The sequence below is a fragment of the Larus michahellis genome, chromosome 3 (genome assembly GCF_964199755.1).
Source record: "Larus michahellis chromosome 3, bLarMic1.1, whole genome shotgun sequence".
NCBI lineage: Eukaryota > Metazoa > Chordata > Aves > Charadriiformes > Laridae > Larus > Larus michahellis.
Genome location: NC_133898.1, coordinates 91,881,277 through 91,903,793, shown reverse-complemented (window position 1 = coordinate 91,903,793; position 22,517 = coordinate 91,881,277). Strand labels below are relative to the sequence as shown.

At 37.9% G+C, this 22,517-nt stretch overlaps 1 protein-coding gene across 8 annotated transcripts in view; it reads left to right on the top strand.

The window, feature by feature from the left end:
• The window catches only part of ORC3 (origin recognition complex subunit 3), a 39,243-nt gene extending 16,982 nt beyond the window's left edge, over positions 1 to 22,261 (top strand). For 4 of the 8 annotated variants that reach the window (XM_074581186.1, XM_074581191.1, XM_074581193.1 and 1 more), the window contains 11 exons: positions 844 to 977; positions 1,440 to 1,503; positions 4,767 to 4,883; positions 5,763 to 5,842; positions 9,943 to 10,076; positions 12,522 to 12,607; positions 13,092 to 13,189; positions 14,102 to 14,243; positions 19,186 to 19,302; positions 20,380 to 20,459; positions 21,669 to 22,221. In XM_074581186.1, the coding sequence (XP_074437287.1) occupies positions 844 to 977; positions 1,440 to 1,503; positions 4,767 to 4,883; positions 5,763 to 5,842; positions 9,943 to 10,076; positions 12,522 to 12,607; positions 13,092 to 13,189; positions 14,102 to 14,243; positions 19,186 to 19,302; positions 20,380 to 20,459; positions 21,669 to 21,774 (1,158 nt within the window). In that variant the 3' untranslated portion in view covers positions 21,775 to 22,221. Of the gene's footprint in view, positions 1 to 843; positions 978 to 1,439; positions 1,504 to 4,766; positions 4,884 to 5,762; positions 5,843 to 9,942; positions 10,077 to 12,521; positions 12,608 to 13,065; positions 13,190 to 14,101; positions 14,244 to 19,185; positions 19,303 to 20,379; positions 20,460 to 21,664 lie in introns of all 8 variants that reach the window. The other 4 variants (XM_074581187.1, XM_074581190.1, XM_074581189.1 and 1 more) reach the window with 4 other exon arrangements.
• The last annotated feature ends 256 nt before the right edge of the window (positions 22,262 to 22,517 follow it).

The following is a 22,517-nucleotide window of genomic DNA, read 5'->3' as shown; positions in this document are numbered from 1 at the left end:
ATTTGGAAGAGTCACCAGGATTTAATTATTCCCCGTTGTCCCGATACAAAAATACAAATCCCAGCCCTGACAGTATATTGCTGTGTCCTTGTGCATTAAAAGTGTTCAAGGATGAAGCAATTTCATATCAGATTTCCTAACTGATAGATACAAGGGATCACCATTATGTCTAGGAGTGATGTTAACTTTTCTAACAGGAAGTGTCTTTCCCCTTTGACAGTTTTTATGTTTTAAAAGTTTTTAGTGAGGTAGTCTGTCTGATTGGGGTTTTGTTTTGTTTTTAGCAATAGATGTGATGAGTATTTGCTACTATTCTGCAAGGCCCTGATGCTACAAACATTTAGTGCAGCTGAAATTGGTGATAAAGCGCATTTTTACATAGGCATTGTAAGAGCTTAGCAGTGTGGTGTATGTGAAACAGAAACTGAAATTAGGACGTGTGATAACTTTGCTTCTGTACAGTAGTTTCTTTTCATATCTTTAAATACACTGTTTATTATTTGTGAGCATTGGAGCTGAATTTGTAGCCTAAAGAATACATTAATTCACATAAGCGAATAGAAAATATTTGAAAAGCTACAGTTATCATTATGTAAGAGTGGGGAAAGATGAGGTACTGAATATGAACAGTGCATACAGCAAAAAAGGTAATTACGTGACTGTATTTAAAACGGAATAATTGGTGTCCTGTAGTGACCTATGCAATATTTATGAACGGTAATGAATTTTTTTAAAGGAATGCCATTAATACGATTGTACTGTATGCACTGCAGTAATAAGAAAGCATTAAAAGGAGGGAGGATGAATTTTATTAACATCACTGGTTCTTGCTTTGTTTTTCAGCTCTGTATTGTGGAGCACTTCTATTCCCAGCCTCTTAGTATACTGTGTTGCCAACTGGTAGATGCTAAGAAGAGAGTAAATTCTTTATCACACAATCAGTGTGAAAACATTCGAAGGCTGCCCTCTTTTAGAAGGTAAAAGGGGAAATAAATTTTTGAACAATCTTTTACTTAGCTTTAAAAAAGATAAAAGGAATCTGAAAACTGCAAATCACTAGTTCATATGTTTCTATAGCAAAGGTAAATCGATCAAAAGGAGACAGTTCTAAATAATTTCAGGAATCCTTAATCTTCTAGTCTAGACAGTACAGCTTCTGTGATGTGTAATCACTTGAATTTTTTTTTTCCTCTTGTTCTTAATACAGAAACAAGCTATTATGACAAATAACTATAAATCACTTTTGAACTTGTTAAACTGACTTGGAACATGATCTCTAGGGTTTTGGAGTGGCCTTTCAATTTGCTCGATTTAACTGTCCCTTTTTGAATCTTTCCAAAGAAATCCTTATAGCAGCATAAACTTTTTGAATTTTTTTAACCCTATTATCTTTAATCACACTTTGTAATTTTTATGGGTTTGGTTTTTCTTGCCATCAGGTATGTGGAAAGTCAAGCATCAGAGAAACAGATTGCACTGCTGACAACAGACAGCTACTTAAAGGTAAAATTATAAGAATGTCTTTGGAGAGCAAAAATAACTTTCCCGATATATTAGTTTCTGAAGCATAATAAAATACAAGACTAAGATGTGTAGTTCTATATAATGTCTTTCATACAGTACATACTGTGCGTCATGTCCAGTAATGGAAAATTAGGATCGGCAGGTCAAAATTTCAAATCTCTAGGTTTGATAGTTATACCTTTATACAAATCTGCTTGACTTTTCTTTCATTAATTTTTAGCTATGTCTAGAAATATAACTGCTTAAAAAGAAGGTTGCAAGGTTACTTATGGTCTGGCCTTTTAATGCTTACTCAGACTGACTTTCTTGGAAAGTCAGTGAAGTGTTTGAATAATGAGCAAGTAATCTTGGAGGTTATTTCATAAGCTCTTAATGCTCCATACCCTCTGCGTACTTTCTGATCGAACTCAGTAGGGCAGTCTGGGTCCCAAGGCACACGTTCACACTAGATGTCATATAGGATTAAGACTTTAATTTATATTACATGTTTATCTGAAGGTTTGTCAAGTGATTAAGCTCAGGCTACTACTATGTGAGCCCTTTAGGAATTCACCAACAAAGATCTGTTGGTTATTTTCACCAGTTGAGCCACTCCCAGTAGAAGCATTGCTGAGAGTGAAGGGTTTCTCCTAACGCTTCATCACAAATATAGTTAACCTGTAAGGCAAATGGTACTGCTAGAGATAAAGCAATTTGTCCTAGCAGAGCTTCCTGGTCTGTAAGGACTTGCCAAGTGTGAAGAACAATGCTAATGGCTGGAAGAGAGGCTGGTAGCAGGCAAGTTTGCAAGTGCAGTGCTATTATATTAGTCAAGGCAGGATGTGATTTATACATGATTTTATGATCCATAGTCTTCAGTGGCAAAAATAGCTTAAGCTACTGTTATTCCCTTGCTGTTTATTCACATCTCAGCAGATGCGCCAGCACAACTACTTGTGTGGCTGTGCAATAAGTGTAATCAGAGAAACAATATTGTTAAGGTAACTTGACCAAAAAAAAAAAAAAAAGACAAGACATGGGATTTTTTTTTTTACTGTGTTGTTTCTGCAGAATGATTTTCGCCAATGGAGTTCACTCTGCAGATGCATAAATGCTTCTGTTGAAACAATAGGAGGAGGGAAGGAGTGGGAATGAGCAGCTGAGACTTTGAAAGCTGAATACTTGTCAGCTTAAACATTTTTTTTTTTTTTTCATTTTCTATGTTTAATAATATACCCTTTATTTCATAAGCCTCACCCTGTAAGTTTGGGAAAGCCAGGATTCTTGTGCTTATGTGCATATGATGCTTCTGACAAATTTTAATTGAAGGCACTTGTTCTAATCCCTGCAGTAGGGGTGGGGCTGCTGTTGCATTGCCAAGCTGGCAGTGTAGTCTACTTGGGGAGAAAAGGCCCTACTGCTGCACTGATGAGGTGCTGTTTATTCTGTATGTCGTACTAATCTACAATATCATTCCGAACTTTAGAAACACTTTCAAAGTCACTATGGTACTGCTTCATATAAATTTACTGTTCATGTTCAGGACCAGGTAAACTTGCTGTTCAAGTTTAGCACCTAAATCTGCAATACCCTTTGTCAGCTGCAATTTATATTCCATGTTGTTACCACTCTTTTTTAATGACTATGGTAAGAGTTCCACCTATTTAGAATAATCAGTTTTGAAAGCAGTTTTACATCCTAATTACTTGCAGTTCAGTTCTGAAAGTTTTCATGGCAAATTCCATTTGAAATTATGTGAATGTGGGTATCTGTATTTATGGAAATAACACTGCATAGTTTCTAATAATCTTTTCAAACTCTTCTAAATGAAGATATGCATTTCCACTCCGTTATTTGGCAAAATACATAGTCCTACTGCATGTTATTTATGTATACTAACTACATCATTCTTGCGCTGGGAAACAAGATGAGGGAAATACAGGTGCTATATTGCCCTGGGTTTGGGGGAATAAGATTGATGTAGCAGCATTAGCAAGAACTTGTTTTCTTCTCTCAGCTTTTTTTTTATGGTGGGGATAATTTTTTTTTTAACGATCCTGCTTAGAATTAAAATACAAACCTGTGTGTAAAATTTTAAAATACAAATTCCAAGGTCTTAGAAGTCATTTAAACAATTGTTATATCAGTGACCCATAGAATTTTGTCTATTAAAATTTAAGGTGAGAAATGTCTTTAATGTTTTTAATCATCTCAAACTTTTTAACATCGGAAAGCTCTCTGCAGCACCAAGTGTCTTACTTTCAGTCTTTGCAGTATGATAATTAATCTTTCCACATGTCAATACTTCCTTATATCGTCTGCAGATAACGTTTTGCTTTTTTTTATTAAATCTTTTATACCCTTTGTTTCAGTTTAATTTTAGAGAGCTTCAGTGACCTGTTCTATTTTTCTCATTCCATTTGAAATAGTGTGCTCAGAGTTCAGTAAAATGGCAATAAAATATGTAGAGAATCCTGTGATTTTTTTCTTCTTTATCTTTGACTGAAGACAGGTGAGAGAAAATCTTATGATTCACAAACTTAAATGTAATGACCCGGAAGTATTTTAATACAGCTACCAGAAATTTTGAGTGTGGTTTTCCAAAAGTGTTACATATGCTTCCATGGGAGGCCAGTGATGAGATGCTGTCCAGTAAATTCAGTACCAGCAGTTAATAATTTCTTTTTCCTAATACATTATTTTATATTTTTTTTCTGCAGTTCTCAGTCTATGAATAAACAGAAATCAAATTAAGAGCACATAGGAGCAGCAACTGCATATTTCTTTATTTTTCTGTGAACTGGTCTCTTTACATATATCTGACTAATAAGCAGCCACCCACAATATGAGAAATAAATTTTATATGCATTTGTGATATAAAAGTGCAAATAATAAGGATTTGAGTAAAAGAAGCTATATAATTTCTCTTTGTGTATTAAAGGTATACTGAATAGTCTTGTTTTTGTGAGATGAGATACCAAATCTAAAGGCTAAATACAGTTGCAAATGGTAAAATAATAATGCTAATCAATAACAATTCCCCAGTCAGATGGATGAAGAAAGTAAAGTTAACAATATGTAACGTGATTCCAGTGAACTGTTGAAATACAGCTTTCTTGCATAGTGGTCTTAATTTAACACTGGTGATTTAAATCGTAGCACACCACAGTGTCAAAACTTCAGAGTCATTTTAAGTACCTTATGGGAATTTTAAATAAACGGATGTCAGAAAGACTTATAAAACAATTATTCTGTCACTACAGGAAATAATACAGAAGTTGCTGGAGGACTTGCATGTTTATCATGAAAATTATGTCTTAGTTCTGAGATGTCTTCACGTTTTCACATCTTCTCTTCCAAAATATCCTTTGGGCAAGCAGGTGACGTACTGTTATTCCATTTTAGTGAAACGTGCCTGTTATTTTTTTTGTTTCAAAGTGTGACATCTGAATAAGTATTTATTCTTTCTCTTTGTTTACTATTCTGCTGCTTTGCCCCCTACTTCTTAAAATGGAGACAGATGCTTTCTTACTATGGGGAGGGGGCAACAGCATGTGGTTTGTTTCATGGCATGGATGATACCTTGTCAGTCAACAGGAAATGGTTTCCAGGAGGAGGCAGATGCACAGAATCCACACATTGACTTTCCCACATACGGGATTATTTGCATGCATTGCACACAATGTATATTCTTCTACCACCTATTAGTTTGGTAGTCAGATGAAGAGATTGAGTTTTAGCAATCTTCTGTACAGAATAAAATGATAGTAAGGGAACAGTGATAATTGCTTTTACTAGCCATATTGCTCTAATGTCATTAAATCCACCTTCTCATGCAAAGCAATTTCTTCTCCATTAGAAGAGCAGTATACTCTGTGCATGTGCACTTGTCTGTCAGTTCTCAATGTATTCCACACTGTTATTAGAATCTGTCCCTAACTACAAAATCAGTATGAACTGTCCCAGTATTAGCAAATAAACAGATGTTTTAGCTGGGACATTTGATTAGAGTTCCTCTTTGTTCTCTGCATTTGAATGTTAGTTGTTTGAAACCTGGTGCAGAGCAACACGCAGACTCCAGCAATACTAGGAGCTTAGTTCTGCAAGACACTAAATGCTCTCATTTCTTTTGCAATCATTCTGCATGTCTGGAAGACAAGCTGCAAAGGAATTACATATTACTTTGAAAAGCTTGTTGTAAGTTCCGTGTTACTTTGTTTGTAAAACACTTCATCCTTTCTTCACCTTCTGCGTAACAGATCAGGGAGCTGCACTGTGCATGTTTGGAAAACCAAGTGTGGGAGACGGAGGAGTATGAGTCATCTCTTCAGCTAGCAAGGTGATTATTATTTTTTTTCCCCATTTTGTTTTAATACCACTGCACACATGGAGAATATCAGTCATCAGTTATTCTGGAACTTAAAGCTGAGGATATTAACTGTTTGCAGCTAGTTGTAGGATTGTTTGCAAGTATAATTGACTGATCTTTTCATTTTGTCTTTCTACTGTTTTTCATGAAGCTCAACCACGTTCTAATATCTCTCATGCCCTGAGTAGTTATGTTGAAACCACTGAGATTACTGTGTGTGAATGAGAACATCAGTTGGGTTTTGTCTTTTAAAGTATGATTGCGTTAGATATTATCAACCAAATTATTAGTTTTAGTTGGCCTAAATTTTAATCCGTTGTGAGAATTAGAATCTGTTCCAAGTGAGTAGCTGAGGCCTTTCTTATTTTTTTATTTTACTGATTTCCCCCTGCCTCCTTTGTCTAACAGTTTGTACAGGGGCTGAGTTAATTTTCTGTTATTGCAAGCTTAGGACTTTAGGAGAGCCTACACTTGTGTTGTCTGCCAGCGTTTAAAATGGAAAAGTCATCTAAGCAAACTTTCTTAATAGAAAACCCTTCAATTGCAATGTGGCAGCTACAGACTTTTAAACATACTTTATCACGGCAAGTGGCTGTTTCCTGATAGCTGCATTCATTCAAATAATACCTTGGTTCTGTCTCACAAAGAGCCGATGCAACACCATTAACATAACTGCCTCTTCAAGAGCCTCTGAGCTTGTGAGGTTTGATGTGTCTGACAGTAAAATTGCATAGAAAAACCATGTCAGCGGTGGGTGGAGGATAACTTTCTGGGCTCATGTAGACAAAGAAACATACTCTCCAAACTGTAGCTTTGCCATACTGAGTCGTTCTTATGTGTTGCCACCACACTGTTATTTACCCTCATCCCTTTGAAAGGATTATATGCTTGATTTGTCATTCTACGGTCTTTCCTTCTTAATCCTTCTCTCACTGTCCTGAATCTTGACAGCACTCAATCACCTGTCAACCCTTGCCCACAAATGTGCCATTTTGCTTTCCTGTACTGTCTGTTCTGTCATCTTTAATAACTCTTGGCCATTTTTCCTCTCCTTTTTCTCTTCCTATGTTTAATTTGCTTTCTTCAACTCTGAATTCATCTGCCTCTTCTCCGATCTCAAAGTTGATGCTGCCATTAGATCCTGGCTTTGGCTTGCTCTCCCTTCATTCTTATCTGTTCATCTCCCTCCTGTTTCTTCTCTGGCCCTGGCTTCCACCATGGGAGCTTCTGATAGAAATACAGTGATCACGGTCATTCTTTTCACAGATAATTCTTCTTCTTTTTTTTTTTTTTTTTTAGATAGGAATTCTGTAATTTTTCTAATAAAACTCCTTCAACGTGATTCCTTCAAATACTTGAGATTCTAGCTGTGATTATAATTTTTTCAGCTTTTAACTTTCTCTTTAATTCTTTTCCATTTTACACATACTTCCTCTTGTCTGCTTTTTCTACGTAGAGTCTTGCTTCAGTCTTTTAGAAGAAAATGATAAAATATGATCTTTCCCTTCTACTTGCAATCTTCTTTTTTTTCTCCTTTGCTCAGACGTGGAAGTTACTCACTGTTCCTTAATATCTCTGCCTTTCCAGGGGCCACATCACCTGTTGATATCCTTATATTCACCCTTTACCATCCCTTATGCTTCTTTTCAATGTTTTTCTGGAGTCCATCTTTTTTTTTTTTTCCTTGCATTTAGAAAGTAGAAAATAGAGAAGCTTTTGATCAGCTTATTTCTCGAATTGTAACAAAGTCTCTCTTTTGCCCTTCATGAATTATGTTTGAATATGGGGTTTTCAGTTGTTGCATTGAGTTTCTTTTGTGGTTGGTTGTTTGTTTCTCTGCTTCAGCCTTTCATTGTACTGGCTTTTATCCTTTCTGCTAAGAGTGCTCTCCCTAAACATGGTGTTTCAGGTGATCTAACTTTAGCAATCTAGACAGTAGTTATTCTACTTTAGTCTATATCTAAAAAATAAATAAAATCTATAGTCTAAAAAATATCATGGGGAGACAGGAAGAGTGTGTGAGTTTTAGTTCATGTTGGATTAATCCAGTCAGAAGAGAGATAAGATGTTGGAGTGTGTCTCACTTCATTGGTTATGGAGAGCTAACTGGCTGGGACATTTGGTCAAGCTTTTAGGTGGCCAAACTTTGAGGACTGTCTGACCTATTGCCTTCTGTCTAGATACTGTACTCTGTTTTTGTCTCTAATCATTGATGCTATTCATCACATACTGCTTATCACAGTCCTGTCCCTCCGTGACTGTCGTCATTTTGTTGTTGACCAATCTCTGTCATCACTTCTTCAGATGATTCCCTACTTCAGCATTCAGAAGTTTTTATGGACTTCATCCTAGCTTCCTTTCTTATCTTTCATAACTTGTCTCTGAATAATCAGAGACAGATTTATTTACTGTCTTTGGGTGATCTGAGATCTTGAAGATCTCTGCTTTAAGCCCGTCTCCTAGCCAAATTAAAATCTTAACCCTACTACTCTCTGATACCTGGTGTACCTTGCAGTAATCTCAAGCCTAAAATGTTGAAAAGGATCCTTTGCTGTTTCCAGATACTTGATAACCATCCTCTTGTCTGTTATTTGGGCCATATAATCCCATTGTTGTCGTAAATAAGTTTTTCTAGCACTTGCAGCTTCTTTTTGAGTAATATTACTAAAATAAATTTGTTCTTTGCCATTCACAGATCTCCAAATCTGGTTATCCGCTCTCCATCTTAGGTGTTTAATTATTGCAGTGTTTTGTCTGGCCTGGAAGGAGGCTATCTTGTTTATCCATGATATTCTACAAGGCTGTTTCAAAATGTTTTTCTAGCTTTTTGTGTCGTCAGAGTCACCCTTTCTGTTGTTAACTCCTTATGCTTTTCTGTACTAAACAAGCGTATCTGAAGGCAACACCTGACTTGCAAAAATGCATAACCCTGAATCAGATAAACTGCAGTTTCAAATCCTAGGCTTTACAAGCATTTAGAGTCAACTGCCAGTTAAAAACTAGAGCTCAAATTGCAATTCCCCCTCCAGACATCCATAAAGCTTTCCCAGCCTCTTCTAATTTCTTCCTTAAATCTCTCTTAGTCAACCTTGCGGTAGCTGCTACAGAGACCCGCTGCCTGACACACTGATCACCATCATTTCATTCTTTTGTCATACTCCCTTTTTTGTGTATTTCTGGTTTTTGTATCTTCTAAAATCCTTAAATTGTTAACACCTTTGTTTTGTATTAGCATCTTTGTCTTGTATAAGACAAAGCAAAAACACAATAGACTGGGAAGGGCTCTTAGTAACAGTGGGTATTACAAATGTGTGATTGTTCAGAACCAGAGTGTTTAGCAATGGGAACCTCTCATACTCCATAAAAAAAGTTACATGCATGCGTAATGGTACTGGCTTGATGCAATGACTGTAATTCTGGATTTCATTTATGGATATTTGCAAGGATTTGCTTTGATATCTTTTAAATTAAGATTCTGAGACTGAGCAGTGCTTGGTGACATTTATAAAACACCCTAACATATAATTAAAAGTAAATGCTAGGCTGGAGGTTTGACTAGATGATCTCAAGAGGTCCCTTCCAACCTAAATGATTCTGGTATTCTAGTGGTAGTTAGGTTTATAACAAATACAGAAAACAGCAATTTGGATTTTGTTTGAGAATCCTTCTGAATCACAGAGAATAATGGATTTTGTGGATGTGTGAATACACACTAATCTGATTATTTTTCCTCTTACCATTTCATTTACCGTTCTTGGGCATGAGTTACGAACCCTACCATACTTTTTTTTTTTTTTAATCTGACTCATAGATTATCAGAAAAGCTTTCACTGTCAGTTCTGCAGGAAAATGTGGAGGAGACATCTATCCAAGTTGATTTGTTTCTTTCTGTTAATGACAGCAAGGAAAAAATTTGACTATACTGCAAGATGTAATGCTTGAAATCTTGGAGCTTTTCTCTTTTAAAATGAGTTTTTCAAATTATTTTTTGTTTTTTTCTTCAACTGAGAACATTGAAAGTTGTTTCATCATTCTGCGTTTCAACTTCAGCCAACAATTGTGTCTTTTAGGATGTTGAATAAGTCTGATTTGGTAACCATGCTTCAACAATGTGTGGAAATTTTTGTGTCATCTTCTGGAAAGGAGTTTGATAAGACACTAGAGAAGTTGAAGGAGTTCTTGACCCAGTTTCAGAAACTAGAAGGTGGGTGTGTACCATCATACATTCCATTGCAGATTATATTAAAGCTGTTTTATAGTCTAACCAACGGGTATAATTTTCCCTGGTCGTTCCTGTCATTGTGTCAAACCATCAGATTTTTTCAGGATTGTTTTTTTTTAAATACATACACAAAATTAGGAAATGCTTTTATTCTTTATTGGTATGTGGTTCATGCTTTTTATAATACAGAAGAATGATGTAAGATAAGAAATTGGACAGATCAGGAAGCATTGCTCACTAAATCTGTCGTATGTTTATTTTGAGCTTCTTACCGGATGTTGCAATCATTAAAAACATTTAACAAATAAAACCAGATATTGAAAGATAAATAGGAGCAGACTTCCTTATGACGTGGTACTTAATCCAGATGTATATAAAGTTCTTTCACCTGCACCTTCAGTTAAATTCATAGAGGGGCTAGGACATGAAGTGCCAGTTGTCAGGGCTCTGCTGACGTGCTGTAACTTGTCAGGCCCATATATTTGAGTGTTCATGGTAGAGGACGTATTTGAAAGTTTAGTAAGGCAAATGAGTAGCAGCCCTCCATCTTTCAGAGGCAGGTTAACAGAAACTGCTGTATTCCTTCTGAAATAGAAATATCACATATCCCAGCATTCTTCTGGAATAGGAATTTCGTTGCTTCCCCTGAACTATGGAGAAGGGTTCCCCTATGATTCCCTTTTGAAGACAAAGTGGTTATCATCTGGTCTGTTTTATGCATATTAAGTGAAGTTCGTTATCAGTGTGGTTGCCACCCAGCATTTTGACAAGTAGGCAGTAAAACACCAAATGCAGTCTAATATTAAGTAGTCATGTAATGCTCTAGGGTTAACTGAGGCTTGTTTAGAAGAATTGGCTCTTTCCTGTACCATGTTTTTTTGAATGGATGTAGTAATAGCAGGGCTGTGATACAGGAAACAGATGATCACTTTGAAAAAGCCATATATGCCACTGAAGATTCTGACCTATGATGGAAAACCTAAAGGTTCATCTAGTTTGGAAAAAAAGAATTGAAGCCAAGGGCCTTTAAGTAGTTGGATTTTTACCTTGAGGGAATAAATAAAAAAGAACAACTCTGGGAATTCAGGGACATGGAGAACTATAAAACAAAAAAGGCAGTATTTATTTTCAGTTAGGATTTGAAGATGTTTTTTAAAGAAGAGAAGGTCTAATGAATTCATGAATGATCTTAGTTTGTTTTCAAAGCAGATTTAAGCTATAATGAAAATGTGAGAAGGGGAAGTTAAGGTAAACTTCACGTGAATAGGTTGCTGAGTTAGGTGTCGTCATCTTGTATGTTTCTGTGACTGTGTTGATCTTCAGCGAGTGTTTTCAGAAGTCTGCCAGAAATGTTATGTACCCAAGTCCCAAGTCTCCCACAGAGCCTGTAGAGTGAAAGGATAGTCCAAAATATTTTTATTTTTTTTTTAACAACAACGAAGTCCATCTTCCCAACTGCTTAATGAACTGGAAAAAATAAAAACATGAAGCACGAGGAAACAAAGTATCTTTCTGTTCAGGCTGTTTTGAGCTGAAGGATTTGATTAAAAAGTATCTCAAAATAGATCGGTGTAGTAGTGAGGAGAGGAAGTTCCCTGTTTTTAAGTCTTCAACACAAATACAAATGTCCACAGGGCACTGGAAAATACCAACTCATTCTATGTAGGTCACGAAAAAGCTTGTATATATCATGATTGTTAGTGCTGATTGGAGCTTTATCTGTGATCTGTAGGTGGAATGTCCATCTTATTACCATCTTCATAAGTAAGGCAAGAAATCTTGTTACCTTTTGTTTTGATTTTGATTATCACTTATCCTGGCATTGATTGTGCTTTTGTAGTTTTTGTTTCTTTGTTTTTACCTAAAAATTACTAATTATTAGTGCAATTGATCAACAAACTACATAGCTATGCAAACAAAATTTTGTTATAAATTAAGATCAGAATAAAACTGGACAATGAAATACTTTAGCACACCTTTGGTTTGCTGCTCTTGTTGCAGTTTCTGGGTTACGGAAGGGAGAACTCATTTCTTAGTGGTTTTTTGCACACGAGAAGGAAAAAATATGCAGCATGTGGCTTTTTGAACACTCCTAAAGCATCAGTAGTATCTAGTACTAATCTGTCCAATTTACAAATATTGAGAGTATGACCTAGGGTGACGTAGGCAGAGTTCCAGTGATGTGCAAAGCTTAGGCTGGATCGTTGCTCAGGGCTGAATTGCTTTGGTTACTTAATTGCTCTTGGTTAAGCTGCACTGCAAGAGCCCTTTTTTAACAATCTTTTACAAGGTGCAAGACTCAAAAGCTGCCTGTGTTTGGGTCTGTGTGAACAAATAACTGAACGTATCAGATTGCTTGGGTTAGGGGATTTATATAGGTAGTCAGGAAAAGTTTACCCCACATATCAAACGTTAGTTTTGTTCTAGTAGCAGATGCTTTCCAAGAACGAGATGTGTCCGTATCATCACAAAAGGAGCTCCAGAAGAAGACAGACCTTTATCATCTTCAGAAGGTTAGGCCTGCGTAGGCTTTACTGACTAGTTCCTTAACTGAATCTCGTTTAAGATGTAATTGTCCATGGTTAGTTTTTCCCAGCTTGCTGGAGCTCTACATAAAGGTTGTGCATAAGTAATTCTTCTTAAAAATGAATGAGTAAATAACAACTATGTATGTCAGGCCCACCTGAAGCATAGAAAATTATAGAAAATATCTGTCATAAACTAAGATTTTAAAATGCAAATTAGGAGTTTTCTTCTTATTTAACTTGTAAATTGCATATTCTACCTAACACGTATTTCTTTGAATTTCCCAAACTCCTACCAGTTTGAGAACTGAATACACTGGCCTAAATAAAAATAACTGTGTGATCACACTTTCAAACATCATCAGTGAAGACATGCCAGCAAAAATGAATTATACATGTTAAACATATAGATTGTGTTCTCTAGAGAATAACTACCTCCCATGTAGTTTTATGCACCACTTTTTTTTTAAAGACCTTGTTGGAGTTGAAGGAATCAAGGCGGTCTAAGAAACTGACAAAGTTTGAAATGCTTCGTTTTGAAGTTGTTGACTATATAGACAGTCTTGTAAGGTGAGCTTTCCTGTTTTATATTCCTGCATTGGCTTGCACCATAAGTTGCAGCAGAAGTTTTGCTAACATGTTAGTCTTGTCAAAATTGTGTCTTGGTCTCTACAGTATGAAACACACCTTTTTTCCTTCCTTTTCTTTCTTTAATGAGAGCTCTAAAAATGATATTTAAAAAAAAAAATCTCTCTTCCGTAGATTAGTAGAAGTAATTGGCCCATGAATTGACCAACTTATTTTAGCTACAGAAAATAGTTGAGGCAGGACTGGGTATATGTGGTAAAATAAAGTCAAGAATTTTTACCCTAATCTTTGCTGATCTGTTCTGGTTATGAAACTATAGAGATGTTAAGTGTGATATCCTATCTGTTTTGGGAACTGTTTTGGTGAGCAAGGCATAGCAGATAGGGTTTTAGAGGCAGCTCTGTAGCAGAAAACGTGAAAGGCTTGGGGTGGGGGAAGAGGTGAAGGCACTTGTTAATTATAAAGCCTTGGGGTGGGGGGGAGGCAGAGAAGCTAATAGAAGTATGACTGTGCCACGAAAAAAGCTTCAAATATGAAGACAAAGGTGAGCAGAGATTCATCAGGAGGCCTCAAGATGGATAAGCATGATCTGTGGAGAAGAGAACATGACTGGTTTCAGCATTTCAGTTGCTGCCTTTTTTTTTTTTTTTAATCTGTCAGTGGCCCAGCTAGAGTTCTATGCTAAATCCATTAGATGTAGAGTTGATAATACTTACTTCCCTGCTTAAAAGTTGATTTCAGTGCTGTTCGTCTTGTTTTTTCAGAAATTTGTCAGTATTGGTTGGGAAACATACATTCCTGTAGTCTCTGACTGCAGTTAACTTCTGTTGTTTCCCTTAAGGTAAAAGCTTGTATCTCCCCTCCCTCCCCCATACCTCATGTGGCTTTTTTCAGAAATTACCTTGTTCCTGCAGACCACAAGACTCTGCATGAGATAGTGTATTTCAACACAGCCAGTGTTCTCCGTGAGCACTTGAATGCTGCCCCAAGGATTGCACTTCATACAGCTTTAAATAACCCCTACTGGTACCTGAAGGTAAGAAACAAGTGAGTTGTTTGTGGTGCTGGAGTAGCTTCTGAAGGCTACACATAAGGATGATGTGTAAGGCTTAGTTTTGCTGTTTCATGAAGCTTGGCACACATTCAGCTGTTTTGCAGAGAACCAACAAGTTAGCCTTGATAAGCAACTGGGGACTTTGCAAAGAGCTAGGGAATCTGTCTGGCTGAAATAAAGAAGCTAATTATGGAAAGAGTTCTATATGGCGAATCCATTTTCCAGAGCCCGTCTTAGTCATGATCTTTTCTTTCTCCTGTAGATGTAGCAGAAAAGTCATTTTGTCCTCCATTACAAGTGGGATGACTGTCCATGGGGAAAAATACAGTGTATGCAGCTCTTTCCAGAGACTTTCTTTACAGGGTTAGTGCTTAGTCCTCACCATGTAGACTTGCTGTAAGGTGAAGGCTCTCGTTCAGGTGGAGTGATGACAATAACAATAGCTTAAATACAGCGTATTTAAAGGAGTCCTTTGTTCTTCTTTGTATTTGATTTCTGTAGTGTATTGAAATCGTACCTTTTCTGAGTCCAAGAAAAGGATTGTCATTGATTCTATTAGTAAACCCTGCCCTTTTCTAGAGAAGAAAAGCAGCCGCTTTTCCACTTATTTCATAAATCAAATTCACAAGATGACCGAAAGAAAGAAAGCCCCCAAGAAAGGGATTTGGAAAAGGAGCGAACACACATTTCTTTGTTTTGTCCTTGATTATAGATGCTACTTGGAGTTATGCCCTAACATTTCCCTTAAAAATGTGATTACAGCTCTGAAGAAAACATTGATTGTAGCTGTATCTGAGTGATTATATGTTACTTGAGTCGAAGCCAACACTTATCAGGAATCATACTTGATAAAGATCAGTCTTTCAAATCTACACCCAATTCGTATTGGGTTTGTTGGCCTTGTGCCTCTATTTGAATGAGGGTTATCGGTTTCGCTGTGTGCAGGAGTTATTTCTAAAACCACTTAAAGAGCTTATTTGTGAAAATAGTAGTTAGCAAGTGGGCTGCCATTAAAGAGACCTAATATGAACCTCAGTGACTTATATTTTTAGAAAACCTGTAAAAATATAGATTAGGAGCAAAATCTAGCTGCTGATGTGTTTAAGTATTCTCTTTGACTTGACGGGATTTAAAGCCCTCTGTCATCCTGCACTTTGTTCTTTGACATACTTTAATGTATTTCCGATGTTTTCTGAGTAGGCTGTGAAAGTTTGGCATAGTTTCTAACAGTAGCAGTATTGGCTGAGTACCTTGCTTAGCATTTTAATCCCTGTGAGTCAAAGAAATATTTTTTCGTGGTGGTATCCATGACTTCTGCATGGCTTGTACTTTCCTGGGCCATGACCAGAGCAAAGTTCTCTAGAGCTGTTCCTTCCAGAAGCCTAGGACAGAAAAGGATCTGCTTCACTGGAGTACCAGCAAATGATTAATATATGATGCATTTCTTACAGGAATCCAGTTGTTTATTTAGCAAAATGCCAAACGAGGATCATACTTATCCTGGAAAAAAAAAAAACCACAACCCCCAAAAAAAGGTTTAATTCTGTTTTGACCGATCCCTTGAAAATTCAACAAGTTTTAACTTGGAATACCAGCAAGGCACTGTATTGTGTCAGCACAAGGAAATCTGATCTTGGATCTTCCTGGGGTTTAGATGGTCATGCAAATTTTGCTCTTGACCTTGGATAAGAAGGGTGATTTTTCACATTGATCTCAAGGAATGAGCCCTGTTACCCATGAAGATGCTTGGATTGCTATGAAGTGAAAATCCTCGAGTTGCAATTAAGCTCCTGTATCAGGGAAAGGGGATACTAGCATTTGGTCCTTGGGAAAGATAGTAACATTGATTGCGGAGCAGGCTACGAGTCTGTCCTCTGTCTGGCCCCTGGGGGCAGGGTCAAGCAAGAGAAACCACTCATCAATGGTGTTCTGGGTTCTCTTTCTGAGACAGCCCCTCTGTGCTGTACGGGTGGTTTCAGGACTGGCTGCTCGTTCTAGGGCAGCTTCCTGCTTGTCAGTCTAGTTATTTCCTCTTGGGGACGACATGTGTGCTGCCACCTCAGGAAGCTGAGGTTTCCCTGCCCGCAGCTGCAGCTCCCTCCCGCTATGCTGTGAAGACTTGGCCTAATTATCACAACTGAGGCTGAATTCTGTCATATTGTCATGTGAAAAGGGGTGAAGCAGTTTTGGCAGAAGATAAACCCCCTTGCGTTATAACACTCCTGACCAAGGTGGAAGGTTAGGTGCGGCTAGGTTTAAATTCTGAGTGATGCAAATTCAGCACTATCAGTCCAATCGTGTTTAATATGTATTAAACTATTACGATTTGGATACACTAATAGTGGACTGCACCTTCAGTCTAGTCGTGCTCATGAACTAGCACAGCCTCTCTTGAGTCTTTGGTCGCGTTCAGTGAGAAACCAAAACGGCTAGCTACTTAAAAAAGTGCAGTTTATTTAAACAACAGATATATAGGTTCTTTAGGATTGCCGGTGATAAATACACTGTCTGCAAAGCACGTGCAAATAAAGATATTGTTAAGTATACAAAACGCGCGGCAAAGTTATAAACAATACAGCCTGGCTATAAATGTAGGATAGAGGCTCTCTAGAGAAATTTTTAAGTTCCCTGAGGAAACACTCGGTATAATCTAAGTCCTACCCAAGGGCGTCCCTATGGGGGGGAAGAAAGGCTCAGCCCGTCAGCTAGTCCCAGAAGTCAGTGATGGAGTTCTCCTGACTTGTTTGCGATAGTGTCTTCCCTGATATCCCCCCTCTCTCTGGCTATTTTTATACTATTTTTTTTATCTTCAAAGTGAAGTTTGAGTGACTTTAGTCATAAATGCTTTTATTATGATTGGTGTACTCAAGGAGGAGTGGTCGCACCTTGGGGGCGGGTAGCCTCTGGGATGGAGGTGTGTTTGGTACATTGTAATGAGCAAAGTTCGCACAAAGGACAGCATTTTATCAAAATTTGATGAAATGTTGGCTCAGGTAGCGAGTAGTCCACTTATCTGTTTTGAAGTAAGCAAGCAGGCAGCTTATCAGTTCCGTAGTACCATCTCGTCCCCATATCTGCTATTCGTCACAAGGGAAGGCCACAGAACAATCGCGTTCCATTCCATCCCTCGTGTAGTTTCGCAAACAACCTTGTACAGGGAATCGCAGATGTTGCATTCTTCACGTGCCAGCTGCAGCTGTATTCTACCTCAGAAGCCTCTTGATTTTATGACTTTCCTTAATGTGTGAACAATGCTGTACTTTTGTATTCTTGGCCAATTTAGTAATTATTCCACACAGGTGCTGGCAGGGACCCTGCAATGCTAATCTGTAATATCTCTTCTGGATCATTCTCTGCATTTACATGTGGTCCAGCTAGATATTCATTTCTATAGATGAACCTGTTTCATGAGAGTGCGGTTGCTGTAGAAGTTCCATCCTCTCTTGGTTGTGACAACTGTTCTGGCTTTAAGATTAGAGAATCAACGCAAAGTGTCCAGCAATGCCAGAGTCGGCACACGGGCGAGTGGTAGGAAGCCATAGAGTTAGGTGGAGTAGCAGAGGGGAAAGGAGGAAGGCGTAGGGTTATCCCTCTGTGCAGTGGTGAGCCACTGGATCAGACGGAAGGTGTAACTTCATCTGTGCCGGTTAGTAACAGTAGTATTTGAAACTATTACGGTATGATCCTGAATTATATTCTGGTAAATTAATGTCTGGATTGTAAATTAATGTCTGGATTGTAACATTTGGAAGGTTTAGGCATGTTACTCTGAATTTATCCGGAGACCATCTGGACTGAACTGACAGACATGAACCTAACGACTGCAGCTTTTGTGTTCCTTGTACAGAACAAGTAAACTTGGAAATTGTTAGGCTTTCTGGAAAATGTGAAATGACTCCTAAGTGCTAGAGTCAAAACTGAATATGAGTCTCACAAATTGCAGGGATTGAGATCTATGAAAGGTAAGCTAGAGATTCTTGAGCGAAGTTATATTCTCTGCCTAACCTTCTTTCCTATCTTGAATAGCATTTATTTATGAAAGTATCCTTGTTAGGGCTTTATAGATTTCCCAAAAGCAATCTGCATGTTTTACTAGCATACAAAAGCATTTTAGCAAAAAATCTCATGAACTGAAAGGAATGATCAGTGGTTGCTCTCATGTTAAGAGAGCTGGCTTCGTAGAGTGCATGAAACCGAAACTGGGAAAAAACATCATGAACTGATATGAAATGTTGTACACTTCTGCAGCTCTAGAGACCTTTGCCTCTGCCTCTAGTGGCTTTTTTATTTCTCAAGTAAATCGTTCTGTGCTGATGACCTGAATTTCCTGACGTATAGAATAGTTTGTGAGAAATCAGACTTTTGCTTTTATAGGTGCTGAGTTTCAAGTCAAGGAGAAATGATTGTTATGTTTCAAAGATAAATCTCTGAGATGAAAGAAACAATTTTGCTTTTTAGTACATCTGACAGGTCTATACTAAGATTTCCTCTTTCCTTTTTGGGGGGTGGGGGGAAGGGACACTTTTCTGTTTTCTATGTAGTAGGGTCTGAGGCAAATCATGACTAGTTTCTTTTCCTGAATCCATAGATCTTTGATATGTAAATAGAACTAGCAAAAGAATTGGGAAAAGCCTAATCAGATAACACTCATTAGAGTAGAGACTGCATAAGCGTACAAAATCGTAGAAAGAGCAGGAGCTGGGTGTTTCTTTGTTGTTTTGGGGTTTTTTTTTTTAATGGTATGTTTTCTTATTTTCCTGTTTTGTTTTCCTTTGTACCATCAACTTGCCATTAAACACACCAACAGTTAGCACTTGGTTAAAATACCTAACCTGAATTTCCTGAAATAATGTTATATTTAGCCCTTAAAATTGGTCAAGATTAAGAACTGATCAAAGTTACTACCTTTGGGTTTTTTCACCAGAATCAAGCTTTGAAAAGTGATGGAGGAAGCATCTCTAATAAAGCCCCTGATATATGCATAGTGTATAAGCTTCATTTGGAGTGTGGCAGATTGATCAATCTTGTTGATTGGTTAGAGGTATGTGACAATGCGAACAGTGCCTTTACCTGCTTTCACTATTCTGATTTTTCTTTTTGCTGCATGTCTGCTTTTCTTTAGTGCCCCTTTTGACAGCTTAAATCACTGCACACCTCAGTCCCTCCTGTGCAAGAACACACAGTAACTCCCATCACCAGCCTACGGTCTTCCTCTGACTACTGTGAATCATTCATTTACAGCATCATTACTCTCTGATGAAAATCTTTTGCTTTTGCTTCTATTTTATGCTTGGCACAGATCAGATTTTATGCTTCACAAAATTACCTTTCCCCCCTGCCCTTTGTTTTTAAGTGTTCTGTGACACTTTTATGGAAACAGGCAAGTGCTGCTGCTTGGCGTGTGCAGGGTTCTTGGAGAGAACACATGTGCTAGGGAAAAGCAAAGGTCCTTCTAGCCTGATAACCTGTCTCATACCGTGACCAAAAGCAGAGAGTACAACAACAGAACATACATTAATATAAGTTCTTCCCTCATGTTTTAGCTCTAGTTTCCTAAACTGGAATGGCTTCTCTGTATTTCGTAAGCCTACCTGGATGACATTACCAATATAACTTCTCAGCAACCACAGCATCCTCTGGCAAGAAGTTCTGTAGCTCAACTACATGCAGTGGAGAGCACGCTCCTTGTACTTGTTCTGAGTTTGTTTTGTTTGTGTATTGGAAATTGGACACAAGACTCCTACCCAGGCTCTTGTTGTCCCTCAATTTTATAGATTTTCTCACAGCCAGCTATCTGTTTTGTTTTTCCAGAATGTTTAAGCAGTCTCGGTTTGAGAATGTGTTCTGTATTTTTTCTGAGAATGGGTCAGGGACCAGAACTGTACTGGGATTTAAAATGCGGGCACATGAGTGATGTTTTTCATTCTGCATTCCTGCCATGGTAATATGTAACCTTGCTTGCTCTTTTGATTGCTGCTGAACTGACATTCTCCTGGAGTTACCATTCCAAGATGTTATTCCTCCCAAGTGATAGTCATCAGCTCAGAGCTTATCATTTTATATGCTGCTCTGTCTGTCTATGAAATGTGTTAAATCTGGGCTGCTTTTCTCTTTCTAGGCTTTCTCAACTGTGGTGATGGCAGTTGAGGGACCAAATGCAGACGCAGCTTCCTCAGACCAGGTGGATGATGTTATCCAGTATCCTTTCCTATTTCTCTCAAGTTTGACATTCAATGCTTACAGGAGTAATGAACCAGGACTCTAAGACACAGCTTCACGTGCACTGATAACTAACTCCAGAAAAATGACTAGTTTAAACAGCCTTTTAATGTACTGAAAATGTCACAGAAAGTAGATCAGCTGAAATAGCTGGGCTGGAGGTGGTGAGATAAGAGAGCAGCTTTTGTCCATCGGAGCTGTCTGTAAAAGTCTGTAAAACAAGTTGAAGCTATTCTACTTGGTTAAATCATCTGAGAGTTGGTACATCTGCTGTACAGGGGGAGAGCATTACTGGGGAACAGATGATAGGATAGCTGCAACCTAGAGAGCAGATGGAGAGACAGTAGTTCATTATGAGGAAGGTGGAAGCATTAGCAGAGGAAAGGCTTACAAAAGTGGTGTCTCTCTAGAAGCCATGAGTTCTAGTACTTTAGAGCTGAGAATTTTAGTTCCCACAAAACACCCATTCTGCTTCTCATCTGGTCCTGATTCTTAAGTGAGGTCTGCAAAATACTTAAAAGGATGAGCATTAAAACCAAAACTCATGGCTACAACGGTCGTGCTGCCACAGAGAAGAGATGAATTGTTGTACAAAAGGAGGCTTAACTACAGGGAGAATATTTACATGCTCTAATGCTACACCTAGCTTTCCTGTAGTATAAGGCCCTTCCTTTTTTACAAGCTCCACTGGTAATACAAAACTAAGTTCTCTATTTAGCTCAAGGATATATAGTTGTGTGTCACAAAAGCAGCAAGAAACATTAGTGAATAGTGAGTAAAAATGTGATGCTGTTTTATGAAACCTCAAAAAAAAATCTCTTATAATTATCTATCTACCCATTTTTTTGTCACAGAGCATGAAAGTGTACATTCTTTCTTCTGAGAGACTACAAAATTAGTATCTTTGCAGGCCTTAAGCTTCTCTTAGCCGTGGGGCAAGAAAATCTGCCTTCATTGCCACATTTTATGTATGTAGCAGAAGAAATACTGATTACATGATTGAAGATTCGTGCTTCTGTAGGCAAATCACGCTCTGCCCTTATTTCCAACAATTTTAGCATGCAACACAACATTTCGTGTGATCTGTGCTTACTGTGACTTACCATTCTTTCTAGAAAGGGAAGATTTCTGTCTCCATCAACAAGTGTCATAAAAAGCACACTCAATTTCCTTTACTGAAATGGCCAGCGCTCGTTTTATTCGAGCGGTTTCTGAACTGGAACTCTTAGGCTTCATAAAGCCCAGCAAGCAGAAAACGGACCACGTGGCAAGGTTAACGTGGGGAGGCTGTTAATGTGCCACCGAGATCTTAATAAACCTGTTCTTTATAACATTGTGCAATGGCTGTGTTCCCACTAAACTAGTCCTGGCTAACTGCATACTGAGTCAAAGTCAACGCTGACTGAATGGCGAGAGATACATTCGGAGTGCCCAGATAGACTTGAATAGCAATGTTGTTTTTTAATACTCTGCCTCACGGTGCACTGTACTGCTCTATTAATGCTCGTGTTTCAAATACTGTATCATTGTGCCAGTTTTAATCTTCTTTGATGTGTGATATTTAACACTATACTAATATATTTCAGACTAGCAAGCCAAAAGCACGACGCTAGCTGTGTAAGCTACAGAAGTGATGAGGCAGTATTAACTTTCTTAAAGCCGACAGGATTTGTGTCATCATTATAAAATGCCTTCCACATCCTTGAACTACAGATTTAAAAATAAATAAAACCAGTATGCTAAGAAAGACAGTTTAGCTTCTGCTGCATGCTCTTCAAACCAAAACTGGTCCTACTCCCTTAAAACTCCTTCACAAGGAGGAAAAAGGGACAGACTAATTCCAAAGATAGATAGAAATTTTTGCTCTTTGGGAAGAGCAAAAGCAAACTGTTCAAATCAGTCCCTTTTTCTAGTGAAGTTGATCAGTACTAGCTGACTCTTGCTGTCAGGAGAACTTGTGTCAGCATAGACTGAATGAGCACATGGCACTCGTGTGCACTGGAAGAAGGCAGCACAATCCACATGTAAAGTGCACAC